The 19,252-nt window shown below is 43.8% G+C and overlaps 1 protein-coding gene across 5 annotated transcripts in view; it reads left to right on the top strand.

Moving 5' to 3' along the window:
• Positions 1-19,252, top strand: part of DOCK7 (dedicator of cytokinesis 7) — a 329,839-nt gene that overhangs the window by 190,324 nt on the left and 120,263 nt on the right. For 2 of the 5 annotated variants that reach the window (XM_082265167.1, XM_082265168.1), the window contains exons 23-24: positions 10,973-11,065; positions 17,002-17,088. In XM_082265167.1, the coding sequence (XP_082121293.1) occupies positions 10,973-11,065; positions 17,002-17,088 (180 nt within the window). The remainder of the gene's footprint in view (positions 1-10,972; positions 11,066-17,001; positions 17,089-19,252) is intronic. The other 3 variants (XM_082265170.1, XM_082265171.1, XM_082265169.1) reach the window with 2 other exon arrangements.

Here is a 19,252-nt window from a genome sequence, read left to right on the forward strand (position 1 = left end):
ACCACTAACACCAATGATGTGATACGATTCTTCTCACTGACACCAATAATGGGACTCAATGATTCTCACTGACACCAATGCTGGGGTACGATTGCTCCCACTGACACCAATGATGAGACACGATCCCTCTCACTGACACCAATGATGGGGCACTATTCCTCCCACTAACATTGATAGGACACTATTCCTTCCACTGATGGCACTGATGGGACACGATTCCTCTCACTGACGCCAATGATGGGACACGATTCCTCCCACTGACACCAATGATGGGGCACTATTCCTCCCACTGACACCAATGATGGGGCACTATTCTTTCCACTCACACCAATGATGGGGCACTATTCCTTCCACTGATGGCACTGATGGGGCACTATTCCTCCCACTAACATTGATAGGACACTATTCCTTCCACTGATGGCACTGATGGGACACGATTCCTCTCACTGACGCCAATGATGGGGCACTATTCCGTCCACTAACATTGATAGGACACTATTCCTTCCACTGATGGGGCACTATTCCTCCCACTGACACCAATGATGAAGCACTATTCCTCCCACTGACACCAATGATGGGGCACTATTCTTACACTAAAATAAATGACAAAACATTGCTACCTTCCTAGGAATACCCACTCCTCCAGACTGACACCTACACACAAAGGCATTTAGATATCTGCACAGCCCTCCCCAAACCAGCCCTCTGCTTGCGTCCCGGCACTTGAGAAGATTACTGAGTCAGGGTGCTGAGATGTATTCAGCAAACTATGTACAGCACCCTGCCAGCCCTTCCCACCAGCTTCACCGTCATTGCATAGAGAAGCACAGAGACCCAGTACTGACATCACCGGGCCTAAAATGAGGTGTGTATTGAAAACGAAAAAATCTTAATTGAAAATGTCATTAGTATGTTGATTGGGTGGGGAGAAAAGAAGCAGATTAAGCTTCAGTTTTAGCAGTGTCCTTCACTGGAAGCACTGGAGCTCAGTCATTTGGATGGCTGTCCACATACTTTAGGCCATATAATGTGTTAAAGCAAGGATTAAATTATTAGTGAAGAATGTCAGAATGTCTTTCAATGCAGCGGGTCCTTTTTAAGAAATTTCATCATCAGTGGAAGTACATTAGCTGCTTATGTAAGGCAGGTGGGGGTTTTCATAGATCAGGGGTAGTTTGCAGCAGACTTTACCGTGCGTTTCACAATCTCCCGCAGGTCGTACACCCCTGACCTCAGCGAATGTCTGAGCTGAGGACACGTGAAATTACGCCAGCCGCTTGCAGTATGAACTGGATCGGCCGCAGGAATCTTCCTGCACTGACGACTTTATACTGAATTACAAATTACATTCATAAAAAGGAAATGAAATGATACATAGGTAAACTTTTCAGGGGTTCATCTGAAATAATTGCATCCAAAATTAAAACGTTTTTAAATCCAAAACTTTATTGTTATGAACAAATGGAAGAAGGGTTAGAACTAGGGTTGCACCGATAACGTTTTTTTTTTTTTTTTTTTTTACCGACAAGTACCGATACCTTTGCAGTGCGATTTGAGCCCATGCAAAATGATTGGGCTCAAATCACACTGCAAAGAATCATACGCGATTTGAGCCTCAGTTCACAAATATGCAATGCAGGAACGCAGCGAGTCCTGGGCATTTCCCATACCGCATTAAAATCGCACGGCGTTCATGCGAACTGCTGCAGATGCCAATGTTAACCACTTACTGACCGCCAGCATTATATATATACTGCTGCAGGTCAGTTCTGTCCCACGAAATGACGTAACTGTACGTCGCATTGCGTGACCATAAATGGGGGCACGCGCACCCATTTGCTGCTGGAGAAGAGGATCAGCGGGTCCGGTGGCCGCGATTGCCGCTGGGCACCCGCGATCTTTCACCATGGAGACAGAACAGCAGCCTGCCATTGTAAACACAGCAGACCGTTGTTCTCTCTGCTATCAACACAGAGCTCCAGTGTTCCTGCTATTTAGGATCACAGGTCTCTGTGTTGATGGTACAAACTCATCCCCCCACAGTTAGAAAACACTCCCCTAGGCACACATGTAACCCTTTGATCGCCCCTAGTGTTAACCCCATCCCTACCAGTTTCATTATTACAGTAACAGAGCATATTTTTAGCACTGATTACTGTAGTAATGTCACTGGTCTCCCCAAAAGTGTTAAATATGTCAGTTAGGGGTGCGATCTGTCCGCCTCAATGTCGCAGTCCCGTTAAAAATCGCAGATCGCCGCCATTACTAGTAAAAAAAAAAATACACATTTTTATAAAAATGACTTTCCCCTAGTTTGTAGACGCGATAAGTTTGTGCAAACCAATCAATAATCACTTATTGGGATTTTTCTTTTACCAAAAATATGTAGCAGAATATAAAATGGCCTAAAAGATGAAAAAATTAGATTTTTTATTTTTTTTTTTTATTTCAGAATTGTCGCTCTTTTTTTGTTTATAGAGCAAAAAATAAAAATCGCTGAGGTGATCAAATACCACCAAAACAAAGCTCCATTTGTGGGGAAAAAAACATCAATTTTATTTGGGTACAGCATTGAATGACCGCGCAATTGTCAGTTAAAGTAACGCAGTGACGAATCTCAAAAAATGGCCTGGTCATTAAGGGGGTAAAACCTTCTGGTCCAGAAGTGGTTAAATTAATGACATACCCCAAAACAGCTTGCAAAACGCAGTTCGATTGTCTGAATCCTATTCACAACCATGCGATCCGATTCTGGTGCGGCAAAAAAAAAAAGGGCCCTGCACCATTATGGTGTGGATGCAGTGCGATTTGAGCCATACAAAATGAATGGCTCAAATCACACTGCACAGACATCGTATGTGATTTGTATAGGAATGTGGTGCGATTCCTGTGTGAATCACATGCGGTGTCCTGCGCCACACAAGTGTGAACAGGGATGCTCTGCAATTCCTGTCCGAATTGCATGTGGTTTCCCCCACCATTCCTGTTTGAACCCAATCACTACAACAAGCCTGGGTTCACACAGGAGCGGTGCGGCAAACCGCATGCGATTCTGAAAGGAATCTCATCGCTTTACTGTTCAAGTCACATGCGATTCTTTGCAGTGTGATTTGAGCCCATTCATTTTGTATGGGCTCAAATCGCACCGCAGAGGTATCGGTTTTGGGTATTCGGGTTTGGGGTATTTTGGTACAAATACTCGGTACCAACATTGGAGCCTCCCTAGTTGGAAAAGCTGTCAGGGTTTCATTGTTGCCGGTATCCCTACTGGGGAGATTTTTCCTCTCGAAGGCTGCATTCACACCTTGGCGTTTTGAATTGCGGCAGATTTGCTGCGATTCTGCCCGCAATTTCAAAGCGGCGAGGTGTAAATGACAAATCGCAGGATGCACATTTGAGATGCCATTCATTTGAATGCCACCTAAAATTGCGGTTCTGCCATGAATGTTGCCCAAAAGTAGCTCCTGAACTTTTTTTGGGGACGACATGCGTCCTGCACACCTCGCCGTTTTGAAATCGCGGTCATAATTACGGCAAATCTGCCCACGATTTAAAACGCCGAGGTGTGAATGCAGTTTAATTGTTCTGATGAACAGCTGTCTCCAGTACAGAAAGTGATAGGAAATCCCGGAACAGGAATAGAGGGAAAGCGTCTGTTTCGGCGACAGCCTGTAGGAGGCGATTTTCCTCACTTTTTGGCGAGTTCTCATCTCACTCCCTGTTGTTTCTACAGGGTAAGAAGTAAAGGGAAATCTCCCCAAGCCGACACAGATGACAGAAAAAACCTGACCGGGATTTCTTTTACTCTATCCAAATTTTTTAAACTAAAGCTTTTCATTTTCATTACACACCTTGTTTTATATTCTCTGTGCTTCTCTATGCAATGCAGGCAGATCATGGCTGGTGGGATCACAGCCCCCCTGCCTCTTAAGCAGTGCACTGGCTCCTGGCAGGAGTTATGCAAATATCTAAATTATTTGATGGGTGAATGTCAGCATGAGAGTGGACGTTCCTAAGCAGACGGTGCAGTGCAAGAAAAAGTATGTGAACCCCTTGGCGTTAACTGGTTCTAACAATAGACAAGCACAATGCATTTACATTTTTTTTTTTTTAATCACAAACATGGTCTGTGTAATAGTTTTGCACAGAGCAGCCCCAATCCTCTTCTTTTTGGGTCCCCCGCTGGTGCTCCTGGCTCCTCCCTTATGCCAAGCTCCCCCAATAGCGAGCCGCTTGTTATGGGGTTACTCGAACAGGCTCGCTCCTGTGAATAGACAGTGACCATTTACACACGGAGCACGGCTTGGCCCCGCTCTCTGACAGCCGCTGCTGTGTAAGCCAATGAGGAGACAGAGATCTGTGAGATCCGCTGCTCTCCTGCACATCGCTGAATCGAGATGGGGCTCAGGTAAATATAAAGGAGGACGGGGGGGGGGGGGGGGGAAGCTGCACCCAGAAGGTTTTATATACCTTAATGCCTTCTACCTTTATAACCACTTTAGGCTGATAACACTTCTGATTTCTTGTGTCTTTATTGAACACACCCATTAAACATTCACAGTGCTGGAGGAAAAAGTAAGTGAACCCATAGACTAATCACTTCAAAGAAATTGGAGCCAGTGGTATGCATACCTGGAGTCCCAAGTAATGAAATGAGTGCAAAGGTGTGGTTTGGAGCTACTTTGATTGATGGAAGACACCTAAACATTTTAAGATTGCTGTTCATAAGAAGCATCAGCTGATGTGATCCATGCCTCATTAAGGCCCCTCCCACACTTATGTGACCTAAAAGTCGCACGATCTTACAGCAATTTTTTTTTTTGCCGCAATTTTGACTGGACTTGAAGCAATGCCTATGTCTGTGGACCTCAAAATGCATTTAAATCGGCCCAAAGTAGTGCAGGGACTATTTTGAAAGGGTAACTCCACTTTTGTGAGGAAAAAACATAGCAAATAAAGAAAAAACAATATAGCGTATACAATTGTGACACAAATCATATTGTAATTGAATGTTATTAAAAATTACCTTTCCTTTTCAATCTGCAGCTGTTGTAATTTTCTGAAAATGCAATGCAATATGGCCGCCTGGAGCTGTTCTGTACACAGAATGTATACTGACCGCACCCCCAGAAACATAATTTCTCTGTCGCTCATTGACAGACGTAGTCCTCTTTGATTCACATCAATTGGGTTATGCTGCCTCCGCAGGAGTAGGACTAGGCAGAAAGAAAAAACGTTCTGGCTCCACCCTAGGGGCAGTCCCAGAGGGTATATCCTCTTCCTGTCTGCTACAGAGAATCAGTTTTTTTCTGTCTAGTCAGACACCTCCCTTTGAAAATATCAGGGAGATTCCCTTGCTTACTTTATCCCAGAAGGTGGCCTTCTTGGTGGCTATCACTTCTGCACGCAGGGTGTCAGAACTGGCTGCATTATCCTGTTGTTCCCCAGATCTGGTGGTTCATAGGGATAAGGTTGTTCTTCATCCGAATCCATCCTTCCTTCCTAGGGTGGTTTCAAAGTTTCATTTGAATGAGGACATTGTATTGTCTTTCCTATGTCCTTAGCCCAATCATCCTCGAGAATTGCGTTGCATTCCTTGGATGTGGTTCGGGCGATCAGGACAGGGCCGCTGATAGGGGGGGACCACCAACATTCTTGTAGGGGGCCCGAGCACACAGGGGGGGGCCCACACAGAGAGGGGGATTAGTGATGGACAACAAATACAGAAATCTTCCTCCAGCACCTGAATCTGATCTGTCCCTCTCCCTGCTATCAGCTTTTATCTGCTGAGAAAGAGACAGTCGTCCCTCACTAATCCCCCTCCCTTGTGTGGGCCCCCCTCCCAGCACTTATCTCTGCTCAGGAGTTTATTTGTAAATTGTAACTTTGTTTCTCTCTCTGTCTCTCTGATCACTGAGCTCCAACTGCCCAGCCTGTATATTTTTCTCATCTTCATTTTTATTTAACATAGTTTTTTTTTTTTTTTAGATTTAGCAGGAATTATGTGAGTTATGTTATATTTGTGTCTGATAATAGTGATTTTGTTGTAATTTTAGCTAAATATATCTTTAATATTTTCTTGGGGGGCCCTGCCAGGTAGTCTGTACGGGGCCCCGCGATTTCTAACAGCAGCCCTGGATCAGGATATATTTGAATACTACGGATTCATTTTGTAAGACGGATTCACTGTTTGTGATCACGGATGGCCCTAAGAAGGGGTTGCCTGTTTCTGCCGCGACCATCTTTAGATGGATCAGACAGACGGTGGTATAGGCTTATTCTATCTAAGGGTCGGGATCCCCCGTTCCCTGTTAAGGCGCATTCTACGCGGGCGCTTAGTGTTTCCTGGACCTTCCGCCATCAGGCGTCAGTGGTTCAGGTTTTCAAGGCGACTACCTAGTCGTCGGTTCATACCTTTACAAGATTGTATAAGGTTTATGTGAGGGCATCGTCAGATGCCTCTTCTGGCCGCAAGTTTCCTGCAGGCCGCTGTTTGAGGAGACTGTTGGTCTACCTCGAGGATTTGTGGGGTAGGTCTCATCTGTTTGCTCGATGAGTCCCTTGATACTTCTGGTTGGCTCCGGTTGGGCCTTCTAGATTGGATTTTGATTTCTGTCAATCCCACCCCTCATTTGTGGCACTGCTTCTGGATGTCCCAATTGATGTGAATCAAAGAGGACTACGTCTGTCAATGAGCGACAGAGAAAATTGGATTTTTGTAAGATCTTACCGTAAAATCCTTTTCTCTTAGCTCATTGACAGACGTAGTACCCGCCCCTCTATCATTGAGTTGGGTTGGGTTAAATTCTCTGACACTGCTTCGTAACAGAACTGATTCTCTGTAGCAGACAGGAAGAGGATATACCCTCTGGGACTGCCCCTAGGGTGGAGCCAGAACGTTTTTTCTTTCTGCCTAGTCCTACTCCTGCGGAGGCAGCATAACCCAATTGATGTGAATCAAAGAGGACTACGTCTGTCAATGAGCTAAGAGAAAAGGATTTTACGGTAAGATCTTACAAAAATCCAATTTTCCTGCTTGTGGGATTGGCTCACCGATTTTCCCAGAAGTCTGCCTAAGGGTCCTTTCACACAGGCGGTCCGCATATCACCCCATCCGTTTGCGGATGAAAAACGGACATAATGTATGTCTATGGGATTGCGGATGACCATCCGCTGACATCCGATTTGCGTCCTTTCCGATCAGTTCTGTTTTTTGGAACGGAAGAGAACCCTATTTTTCTTCCGTTTAAAAAACAGAACGGACGCAAAAACGGATGTCAGCGGTGTCATCCACTAACCTCCGCAATCCCACAGACATACATTATGTCCGTTTATCATCCGCAAACGGATGGGATGACAAACGGAACGGACCCTAAAAAAGTGCATCCGTGTCTGTTTAAAAAAAAAAAAATGACTGAACGGACAAAAAAAACGAACGCCCATGTGAAAGGACCCTAAGATACAAGTCAGATTTCTGGCATCCCCTGCAGAAAAAATGTCATTTTTGGTGAGATACTCCCAATAGGAACACATCTAAAGGGATGCAGGCCCAGCAGATTTCCTCAGCTCTGCAGCTGCTACAGATGATAGATAATTATGAAACCACTCCTATTAGACCCACTCAGCACAGAGGAACAAACAATGATTTCTTCAGAATAACAAAAGGTAGGAATCTGCAACAAAGTTTGTTAAAATCCCTGTAATGTACAGAGATCACCCAGAGGGGAACGTTTTTTTTTTCTCAACAAAAGTGGAGTTACGGTTGAAGTCGTTGCGATTTGAAGTCGTACAGAAATGAACGGTACTCATTGGAAATCATGGAGTACGACTTGTCTTGCTACTTAGCAGTTCCGAATCGCAGGACAAGTCGCAGGACAAGTGTGATAGGGGCCTAAAAGGGAGCTCTCTGAAGACATATGATCAAGTGTAGTTGATCTGCATAGGGCTGGAAAGGGATGCAAAATATGCAAAGCAATCTCAAAGCTTTTAGGCATCTATCAGTCGACAAACAAGCATTTTATGCTCTTGAATTCTTGTTACAAAAAAATTTGCAAAATGTTTTTTTTTTATATGGAGTTGTCATCTAATGCATATATAAAATATCTAAAAGCATGTAAAGGTTGCTGCACTGTGTACATTGTATTTTATGAAAAGGGTCAGTCCACAGAAAGTGATATTTCTATTGTAGGTGAAGCCTGGTGGTCGGGATCTCCCGCTGGCTTCTTATCTGTTGTGCTCCTGGTTTTTATACACTTCTGTTAGATTCTTTATGATGTAAAATAAATGTCAGGGAGAATCAGACTATAATGCAGACAGGGGGACCCAAGCACACAAATCCGTTCGGTTGTTGGGCACTGCAGGTACAACCAAAATCTGAGATGCCAGTTCTGGGTGGACTGACCCATGGAAGTATCATGCACACAGGTGAATACATTATGTGGACCTGAAGAGACTTGAATGGCCGGTGCTCAGACTCAGGTCAGTGTTTTAAAGATCGCTTCCATTGCATCTCTATGGTGAGCAGAGCTTCTCATTCTTTAGCCATGGGACACAGTTATGCTGATGTAGGGCTGATGGAATTGCGTTAATGCAGGACAACACATGTTATGTGATAACTGTATTCGGTTTCATTTTTTAGTCTAGGGATATTTTCAGCAAGTACAGAAGACGGTCTTGAAAACATCTGCACTCGTTCAGAGAGGGGATATGATAGCAATATACAAATACCTCAGTGGTGATCCCAGCGGGGGTAGAAACCTATTTAGTCTCAGGGATTCTAGGAAAACACGGGGCCACACAATGAAATTGGCGGTTTAACCTTAAGGTACATAGGAGGTTTTTCACTGTTAGGGCGGTAAGGATGTGGAGGTCCCTTCCACAATTGGTGGTGTCCGCAGGAAGTAAAAAAAAACTCTTGGATGTGCATCTTAGTGAACACAATATACAGGGATATGGGAAATGGTTATCGACATGAACACACACACACACACTGAACTGAATGGGCTAGTGTCTTTATTCAACCTTACCAATTATGTAACTATGTTCACACGTGAGGTTGGTGGGCTGTAAAGCAGGTTTTTGAGCTGCAGTTTTCCTGCCTCCCAATTGCCTACACCAGGGATCCTCAAACTACAGCCTTCCAGCTGTTGGGGGACTACACGTCCCATGAGGCAGTCACAGACTTGACTAGGCATGATGGAAATTGTAGTTCCTGAACAAATGGAGGGCCATAGTTTGAAGACAACAATAAGAGAAGGGCGCACTGACCTTGTGCATTACCACTTAAAAGTTTATTAAAATCGCAATGGGTAGCGTACATTATACTCACAAACTTAAGATGTATACATGCATGTAGGAAATAGGAACCAGTCGCCTCCGGAACACTTCTCTACTGCTGGATGGGGTGATGGCGTCCACAAAGACCTGGCTTGGCTTGCGCATTTCGAGGGAGAACCCTCTTCCTCAGAGCCAAAATCTGAGAGGCGATTTTGGGTCTGAGAAAGAGGGTTCTCCCTTTGAAACGCGCAAGCCAAGCCAGGTCTTTGTGGACGCCATCCAGCAGTAGAGAAGTGTTCTGGAGGCGATTGGTTCCTATTTCCTACATGCATGTATACATACTAGTTTGTGAGCATAATGTACGCTATCCATTGCGATTTTAATAAACTTTTTAGTGGTAATGCACAAGGTCGGGGCGCTCTTCTCTTGTTGTGGTCTTTTTTTGGATACTTTTTTTTGGTGTTTTTGCATACCCTTCGTCCTGAGGGTGCTAAAAAGACCATTCAGACCACTCACCTTCCCGCATACCACTTGAGCGCAGGAGAGATACTGTGTTTGGAATCATGGTTTGAAGACCCCTGGCCTACACAAACACTAAAGATACAGCTGCTCACATCAATGCTGTGTTTTGAAAGCTGCGGCAAAACTTTTAACAGCATGCCACTTTCCGAGGGTGGTGCCAACACTGAACGTGACTAATACAGTCGGGATGCACTGGAAGCGCCACAATCACGTAAAATGCACGATAGTATGGCAATTATAAGGTTAAACAAGTTGGCGAGGAGTTGACATATTCTCACTGCCTTCTCATCTTTGAAAAGCAATCTGAGTGGGGCATCATTTTTCAGAGGATCAGCAGTATCTGCCGCACTTGTGAACAAGCCCTTGACTAAAAGACAGGCACACTTACAACGGAGCTATGCCTGAGCATAACAGTAGGAATGTCCATAAATTGGGCTTATGGCAGGGGAGGAGCTGACATTCAGAGATAAAGAAAAAGCAATCTGAGTCGGCATCATTTTTCAGAGGATCAGCAGTATCTGCCGCACTTGTGAACAAGCCCTTTACTAAAAGACAGGCACACTTACAACGGAGCTATGCCTGAGCATAACAGTAGGAATGTCCACAAATTGGGCTTATGGCAGGGGAGGAGCTGACATTCAGAGATAAAGAAGGGATTTTCCTGCCCAATTGCATTTCTTTGGAGAAGCAAAAATATGTATTTCTACATGAATCAATGAACCAGAGTTTCATTTTTCAGTGCCCATGAGACAACTTCTTTAAATCATTATCAGCTAAACAATTTTTTTTTTTTCTGAAGCAGGTTGTAGTACTATGTTGCTCTGCGTTCATAACAAGCTTTGCTCAACATTAAGGTGAATTGGACCATTCCCGACAACGAGTCCAGCTGATTCATGCAGTAGCCATCGGTCGTTGTCTCTTTTAAAGTACCAACAGTATTCACTTGTGTGCCTGAGCCTAGTTATTTGTATAGGAAAAATAATCAGAAATGCTATATTGTTTGCTGTTTTGATATGAATTAATCTGTTTAATCTGTCACACTTTTATATTTTTTTATTGTTAACAGAAACTAATGCACTCCGCTCTTTGCCCAAATATTTCTCTCCTTTTGATTTGATCCTCTAATAACCTATAACATCTCTCCTTTCCCTACTGCTGTCTGCCATGGGAGCAGGGTTTGGATCGGTCCAACTCCTGGGTCAACACAGGGGGTCCCAAGACGACCCAGTGGGGGGCCAACCCCAGCCCCGGCGCTGACTCAGTGCAGGTGGTGTGCCTATGGAATGATTAATCTCCATTTCCATTGTTCATCCCATGTGCTTGAACATCTGTCTAAGAAATGAAGCTTGTTTTTTGTATCCATGAATGGGGCCTTCATATTTGTCATTTATTTTATTTGAATGAAATTCAATCCTGAAAGATTACTAAAAGCAACAGTTAGTGGTTTTCTAAAGAAAATGTGTTTTTATTATTTTTAGGACTAAAACATTTTTTGTACATTTGAAATTCTGTATAAGACCAGGGCTTTTTTTTCCTCAGAGAATGGGTGTGGGAAATCCCCCCTTGTCTCCGCCCCTTACCCACCTCCGAGCACCATCCCTTGGTTCCACCCCCTACACATACCTCAGTACCGGCCCTTGTAGAGAGTGCAGACCCAAATATCATTTTGTGGTGCTAAATAATTTGTATGGGATTTGTTAATGATAACAAATAAAACAGTAAAATAGATTCTCTGCAGCCAGCAACAATAGATCCCCTCCACCAGCAACAATAGACCCCATTCCAGCAACAGTAGACCTCTCCCCAGCAACAATAGACCTCACCCCAGCAACAAAAGTCCTCAACCCAGCAACAATAGACCTCACCCCAGCAACAATAGGCCCCCCTCCCAGCAGTTATGGATACCCCAAGCGACACTAGACCCACCCAGCAACAATAGACCTCACCCCAGCAACAGTAGACCTCACCCCAGCAACAGTAGACCTCACCCCAGCAACAGTAGACCTCACCCCAGCAACAGTAGACCTCACCCCAGCAACAATAGACCTCACCCCAGCAACAATAGACCTCACCCCAGCAACAGTAGACCTCACCCCAGCAACAGTAGACCTCATCCCAGCAACAGTTGACCTCACCCCAGCAACAATAGCCCCCCCCCCCCCTCCCAGCATTTATGGATACCCCCAAGGACACTAAACCCACCCCAGCAACATTAGACCTCAATCCACAACAATAGACCTCACCCCAGCAACAATAGGCCCCCCCTCCCGGCAGTTATGGATACCCCCAGTGACACTAGACCCACCCCATTAACAATAGATCCTCTACACAACATTATCCCCCCCCCCAGCAACAATGGACCGTTTGTTACAAAATACCACCCAAGCAACAATAGATCCACTTAAAGTACCGCAGTGCCGAATCGCAAAAAATGGCCTGGTCATTAGGGGGGTGAAATCTTCCAGTCCAGAAGTGGTTAATATTTTTGTACATTTATTTTTTGGAATTCTCATTACTGTTGCTTTAAGTGAATCTGGATGGCCTATTGCCTTTGCATTGACTCTCTGTAATTATCCATCTGTCAGAATGTAGACGTCTTGTGCTCCCGAATCTGTTTCATGTCATGATCTCTGCATGCCATTCTGTGTCTTTTCGCTCATATCCTGTCTTTGCTGCCTTTTACATTTAAACTAGTAGATAATACTAAGGGAGGCCCTGGTTCACCTTTTTATCTGCCCGGTGCTGTTTAGGATTAGGACCGGAAGAGCATCTACTATGGAGGCAGTTAGGAAATCATTTTGCGACCCATTTGAGGGGGCTGTCAAAGCATAACTTGCAGTAAAAAATGTTCTGCTTTTCTGATTAATGCAATCAAAAGTTAAATTGATTTGCTATAGTATATTGCATTTTTACCAGCTGTGCACCTCTTTATTAAAGTGAACCTGTCATATCCTAGGCAATACAGAGTGTTCGATGGGAGGTGCTAGATCTTTGGTTCCTTCTGAATCAGGCTTGTGGAGCAAAGTGGATCCATTTAGTATGCTCTCAGGCATTGGACCGCCAGTTTGGGCTTTTAAAATGAGTTAAGCCGGCTATAGATGGATTGAATTCTTGCTGAACCGGCTGAGATTCGATCAATCTATGGGCAGGCATGTTCAGGGGAGGACTGGGCCAGGGGGCAGGGGGTCAATTGCCCCCCGGGCCGCTCTGGTGCCCCGTAAAAAGGCTGCACTGCTTCTGCCACAGACATGCCTAAAGGATTCCTGGTGAAAAGAAGTAAAAACGCTAACCTACTGAGTGCGGGATGAAGACAAGGATACAGTGCAAGCCTCCCCCCGGGCGGGATGGTGTAAACTGAGGAGTGTCTGAGCAGAGGCCGGTTCCATGTCCCACTGGAGACTCTTCTCCCCCGACCAGCCACAAGTTTGGCCAGTGAGTAGAGAGTGCCTGGCATGGAGCTTCAGCCTGGAATGGGGTTCAGGAGGAGGCCAGGAAGAGGGAGAGTGGGAGGAGGGCCGAGTCACTGCACCATGGGCCTCTGGTTTGTACTTGCCCCCTGGGCCAAAAGTTACCAGTCAGCCCCTGGGCATGTTGTATCCAAGTCACTCAACTTGGATACAACCAATCTCAGATTTTTTACAAATGAATACTTCCAGGGGCTATAGCCGCTGCAGTAATTATTGTGATCTGCTGGCCGGGAAGACTCCCTGCCGGCAGAACACAATTGTGCCATTTTCTTGAAAGGAAGAAAATTGCATCAACACAGACAGTGTTGATGGGGGAATCCAGCAATTTTCTTTCCTTCCACACGTGGTGGAAGGAAAGAAGATCGCACAATCTATGGGCTACTTAAGAGTGCCACATAAAAGGATCCAGAGTCCAAAGTATTTATCCCAACAAATGTATCCAAAACTAAAGCCACCACATTTTAGAGGTCGGTCTGTACTTCATCAAGGGTAAAAATTCTGTCTAAGATGGAAGGATACTCTATTAAACACTTTTAATAAAATGGCCTTAGCAAATGGTGCGATTAGATTAAAGAGAAACTACCCCTTTACCTTTGGTCCACACACCTCCACCCAAATCCCCCTCTAGCACCGTCATCTTTGTTGATCGGTCCCTGCAGCACTTCTCTTCGTCCAGCAGAGCCCTGCTCCACAACTGCACACATGGGTTTGGGGGTTTCCAAGCATGCACAGACAAGGTTTGGGCACAAAATACCGGCACTGTCTTTGCACAGGCATGGGCAAGCCCCTGTGTGCAGGTTTCCCACAGGGTTCACCCCCCCCGGGATCTAAAGCCTTGCACCTGTGTAGAACCCGGGTGGGAGTGCAAACCTCATTCTCGCCCAGGCACAAAAACCTTGTGAAAAAAAAAAAATACTCAAATGTGGGGGGTGGTGGACGCAAGATGAAGGTCTGCGTTAACAGTGATGAAAAACATGTATATGTTCTGAAAATATAATTCAGATGAATCCTTTCTTTCATTTTGAGCCCTGATAGGTAGGTACAACCTGGCACCTGAAGCACATTTGCTTGTTTTGTATATGTTTAATGGAATAAATACTTTTGGCACTCTTATTCATCCATTTTCTTGGATGTCCTAGAGCATGTCCAAGGTAACATTTACTATAGCCATGTTGTGGTGCCTTCAGGTTACCTGTGTACACCTTTAAATCAATTTCTGTGACATTGGCTCAGGCTGTACATAGGACATCGACCAAGATGGCATGATGCCCCACCCCCTTTCATTGCTATGCTCCACCTACTGCCATTCAGCTATTAAATTCCAGAGTCTGTACTGGCCACCGAGGGTCTTTCATTTGAAAGTCAACCGGGACTGTGTTGAGACCCTGTGTACAACCAGGGCTTTGGACTCCCAAGGTTCTCCATAGGAGCACAGGAAGATGTGAGTACTGCAAGAAGCCTGCCTAAAAACCTAAAGACCCTTCTTAAGTCATGGCAGGTCCACTTTGGTAGACCTACATGTTTTGTTTACTATTCTGCCAAAGTATCTTCTCAGAACAGTTCTTATGATGGTTGTCCACTTGTTTCCTCCATCAGTAGAAAACTTTGTTTCACAAAGAATTTATTGGGGTTTTTTTAAGTTTAACAAAACAGTACAAGAAAATACAGTAAGGCACAAGTACAGAGGTGCAATCTACAAAAGGGTCAACCAGAATACTAGAACATATAATACACAGACATGAATATCGTAAGTCAGTAGGAGGCAAATGAAAATTGGATGGAGAGTAAATATCTATCTACTAAATACCGGCATAGTCCCCTAAAAATTGGGTAAATCTAAGAGTAACCAAGTCTGACAGGGCAAATCCCAGCAGACAAGGAAAATCTGGATTTTAATGTGCCCAGAATAGAGAAAAATAGATCATACAAAATATAAATTTTATTGAAAACAAAATATTAAATTTAACACATAAAAGTACGGCATACAAATGGTGTATTACATAACACAACACATCCTGCAGTGCTGTGGATCGACTTGTTTCACCCACAATCTGGGCTTCCTCAGGATCCCGATGTGTTAGAGACTTTTCAGAAATATACACCTTTTAATAGACAAATAGCGTCATATAAATAATAAATACAAAAATATGTAAATATATAGATACATATGAACTTATTAATTAATATACAATGTAATAGTATACAAATCATAAACGTCAGCAATAAAGGAAGCAATCAAGAAACAAATAAACCAGTGAGAAAGAAGGAGGCAAAATCTCCAAGGCTTATTTGGGGGGGGGGGGGGGATAGTTCCTACGTGGAGAACTCCATGTTCGCTATCATGGGAACCTCTACATTGTTGGAGGGGGGAATCATCTAGTACAGTGGTTCTTAACTCCGGTCCTCGGGACCCACGAACAGTCCAGATTTCAAGTATTACCTTGGGGAGATGCAGACTAGAATACTGCAATCACTCAGTCAGCAGCAAATGAGATCACCTGTGAAGTAATTTAGTTATCTTCTAAACCTGGCCTGTTGGTGGGTCTCGAGGACCGGAGTTGAGAACCACTGATCTAGTACTACATGAAGGATGCCGGAGCAAGAAAAGGCAAGATGAGCCAGAGAGGGAAGACAGGAGAAAGCTGAAAGGAAAAAGAAAAGGGATGGGGAAAGAAAGAAGGGAGAGGAGGGGGGGGTAAAAGGGGGTAACCCACGAGGGCCAGCAGCTTGAGTATCGAGGGGCAAAGACTAAGGGAGTCAGACTGATAGCAAGGTTCAGTCTATATTCAGATTAGCATTAGAGGATATCAAGGGATCCCAGACCTTTAGGAATTTGGCGTGGGAGTCTTCAAGGATAGAAGTAAGCTTCTCATGGACGTAGCAAACTAACTTTGAAACAAAGCACCACTGCAAATCCGTCCCTGCCACCAGGTGCTGGTGCCAAACCAACAATAGGAACTTATCTGTTCCCCAATTCACAAGTACAACTGTAAGCCCCACATGGCACTCATACACATTCAAAAAACCCTTTCTCTTCCGTCCCCTGACAGACGCAGCGCTCCATAGTTTCCTCACCAATGGGTAATGCGCCACCTACAGGAGTAACCTATAGGTGGCACATTACCCATTGGTGAGGAAACTATGGAGAGCTGCGTCTGTCAGAGGACTCAGAGTAAATAATTTATGGTAAGTTCTTACAAAAATTCTATTATTGTTCCAAGTGGATCTTACACTCCATAGGGTCTTAGCAAAGTCGATAAAGTCGCTGGCAAGTGGGGCGTGCGCAGGAAAATGCAGCTGAAGACAACTGAACTTGTACGGTCACCTTTCTACATTCAATGGAGGAGTTGCCCCCACGCTTTAATTCTAGCAAAGCGGAAGGCATAAAAAATAATAGCACCAATACCGACAGACCTCGCTTTTTTTTTTTGGTGTCACAGCAATTTCAGGGTTTGCTTACGTGTTTCTAGTTTTAAATTATTACACAAAAGAAAAAGGCTCTTTGCACTGTCCTTTTGCATGCGCTTTGAAATTTGCTTGCTTAAACTAACAGTGGCAAATAATGAATCTTCAACCCAATCCTTCCCTCTAAACCAATGCCCCCAGGATAACAATAATCAGTAATATTTTTTTTGGGGGGCCGTAATAACACCACAACCGAGGGACCCTTCCTAGAGTCCATTTCCGGTCAAGTTTAATCTACTCTCACCACTCCTCGTTCATCTCCACTTCATAGGGTTTGGATCGGTGTAATCGCATGTCATCGCACACTGAGACATCAAGTTTCTTACAAACTTTAACTGGACGGTTACCCACCAAAAAGGTAGATTTATCCAAATTAATATTTCCAGGTCAAAACAAAGAGAATCTCTGCTTACAACTGTTGTTTCCTTCCATGGTAAAGATAAAAAGCTCATAATATATTTTTTCCAGTCAACAGGTTGTTTGGCATTCACCAATTATAGTAGCTTCCTATGGAATTGGTGCACAACAAAAAATGCCTTTGCTTCTTGAATATATCCAAGCAAATTAAAACATTTTTTACCACTTTTCTTCTTCCTTTGAGAGCTGGATTTTGGATCATCAATGGACTTTCCAGTTTAGATTCTCTTCGGTTGACTACTACGTTTGCAGACACTTCCAACAGGCACTTGTCTTTGTGTGTTTGGGGTCAAAGAAGGCATCCTGGGATCCCCTTATATTTACAGTTATGGCCAAAAATGTTGGCACCCCTGCATTTCTGTCACATAATGCACCACTTCACCCAGAAAATTGTTGGGTTTACAAATGTTTAGGCATTCTCCTGTTTATTTCTTTTGTTTGTATTGTTATGACACAAAAAAGTGGAAAAACAAAAAGCCAAATCTGATACATTCCACGTAAGACTCCAAAAATGGACTGGACAAAATTGTTAACACCTTCTCAAAATTGTGAGAAATAATTGCATTCCAAGTTTGTGATGCTCCTGTAATTTGTTTTTAAACTCACCTGTATCAATTAACAGGTGCTGACAACTTAGAAATCATACCAGCAACCAGCTAAAATGGTAAAAAATTGACTCCACCTTTCTGTTGTGTGTCTGTGTGCCTCATGGAGCATGGAGAAGAGAAAGAGCAGCAAAGAATTTTCTGAGGATTTGAGAACAAAAATTGTGGAAAACCATGGACAATCTCAAAGTTATGAGTCCATCTCTCGAGATGTTAAAGTGTTACTAAATGAGGAAAACGGGGATTTTAATGTGCCCAAAATATAAGAGAAAAATAGATCATAAAAAAAATAAAAATTTTATTGAAAATGTAATATTAAAATCAACACATACAGTGCATTGCGAAAGTATTCGTCCCCCTTGAACTTTGCGACCTTTTGCCACATTTCAGGCTTCAAACATAAAGATATAAAACTAATTTTTTTTGAAGAATCAACAACAAGTGGGACACAATCATAAAGTGGAACAAAATTTATTGGAGATTTCAAACTTTGTTAACAAATAAAAAAACTGAAAAATTGGGCGTGCAAAATTATTCAGCCCCCTTAAGTTAATACTTTGTAGCGCCACCTTTTGCTGCGATTAGAGCTGTAAGTCGCTTGGGGTATGTCTCTATCAGTTTTGCACATCGAGAGACTGAAATTTTTGCCCATTCCACCTTGCAAAACAGCTCAAGCTCAGTGAAGTTGGATGGAGAGCGTTTGTGAACAGCAGTTTTCAGTTCTTTCCACAGATTCTCGATTGGATTCAGGTCTGGACTTTGACTTGGCCATTCTAACACCTGGATATGTTTATTTGTGTACCATTCCATTGTAGATTTTGCTTTATATTTTGGATCATTGTCTTGTTGGAAGACAAATCTCCATCCCAGTCTCAGGTCTTTTGCAGACTCCATCAGGTTTTCTTCCAGAATGGTCCTGTATTTGGCTCCATCCATCTTCCCATCAATTTTAACCATCTTCCCTGTCCCTGGGAAAAAGCAGGCCCAAACCATGATGCTGCCACCACCATGTTTGGCAGTGGGGATGGTGTGTTCAGGGTGATGAGCTGTGTTGCTTTTACGCCAAACATAACGTTTTGCATTGTTGCCAAAAAGTTTGATTTTAGTTTCATCTGACCAGAGCACCTTCTTCCACATGTTTGGTGTGTCTCCCAGGTGGCTTGTGCAAACTTTAAACAACACTTTTTATGGATATCTTTAAGAAATGGCTTTCTTCTTGCCGCTCTTCCATAAAGGCCAGATTTGTGCAGTATACGACTGATTGTTGTCCTATGGACAGAGTCTCCCACCTCAGCTGTAGATCTCTGCAGTTCATCCAGAGTGATCATGGGCCTCTTGGCTGCATTTCTGATCAGTCTTCTCCTTGTATGAGCTGAAAGTTTATAGGGACGGCCAGGTCTTCGTAGATTTGCAGTGGTCTGATACTCCTTCCATTTCAATATTATCGCTTGCACAGTGCTCCTTGGGATGTTTAAAGCTTAGGAAATCTTTTTGTATCCA

This window comes from Pelophylax lessonae, assembly GCF_965119305.1.
Source record: "Pelophylax lessonae genome assembly, chromosome: 8".
Taxonomy (NCBI): Eukaryota; Metazoa; Chordata; class Amphibia; order Anura; family Ranidae; genus Pelophylax; species Pelophylax lessonae.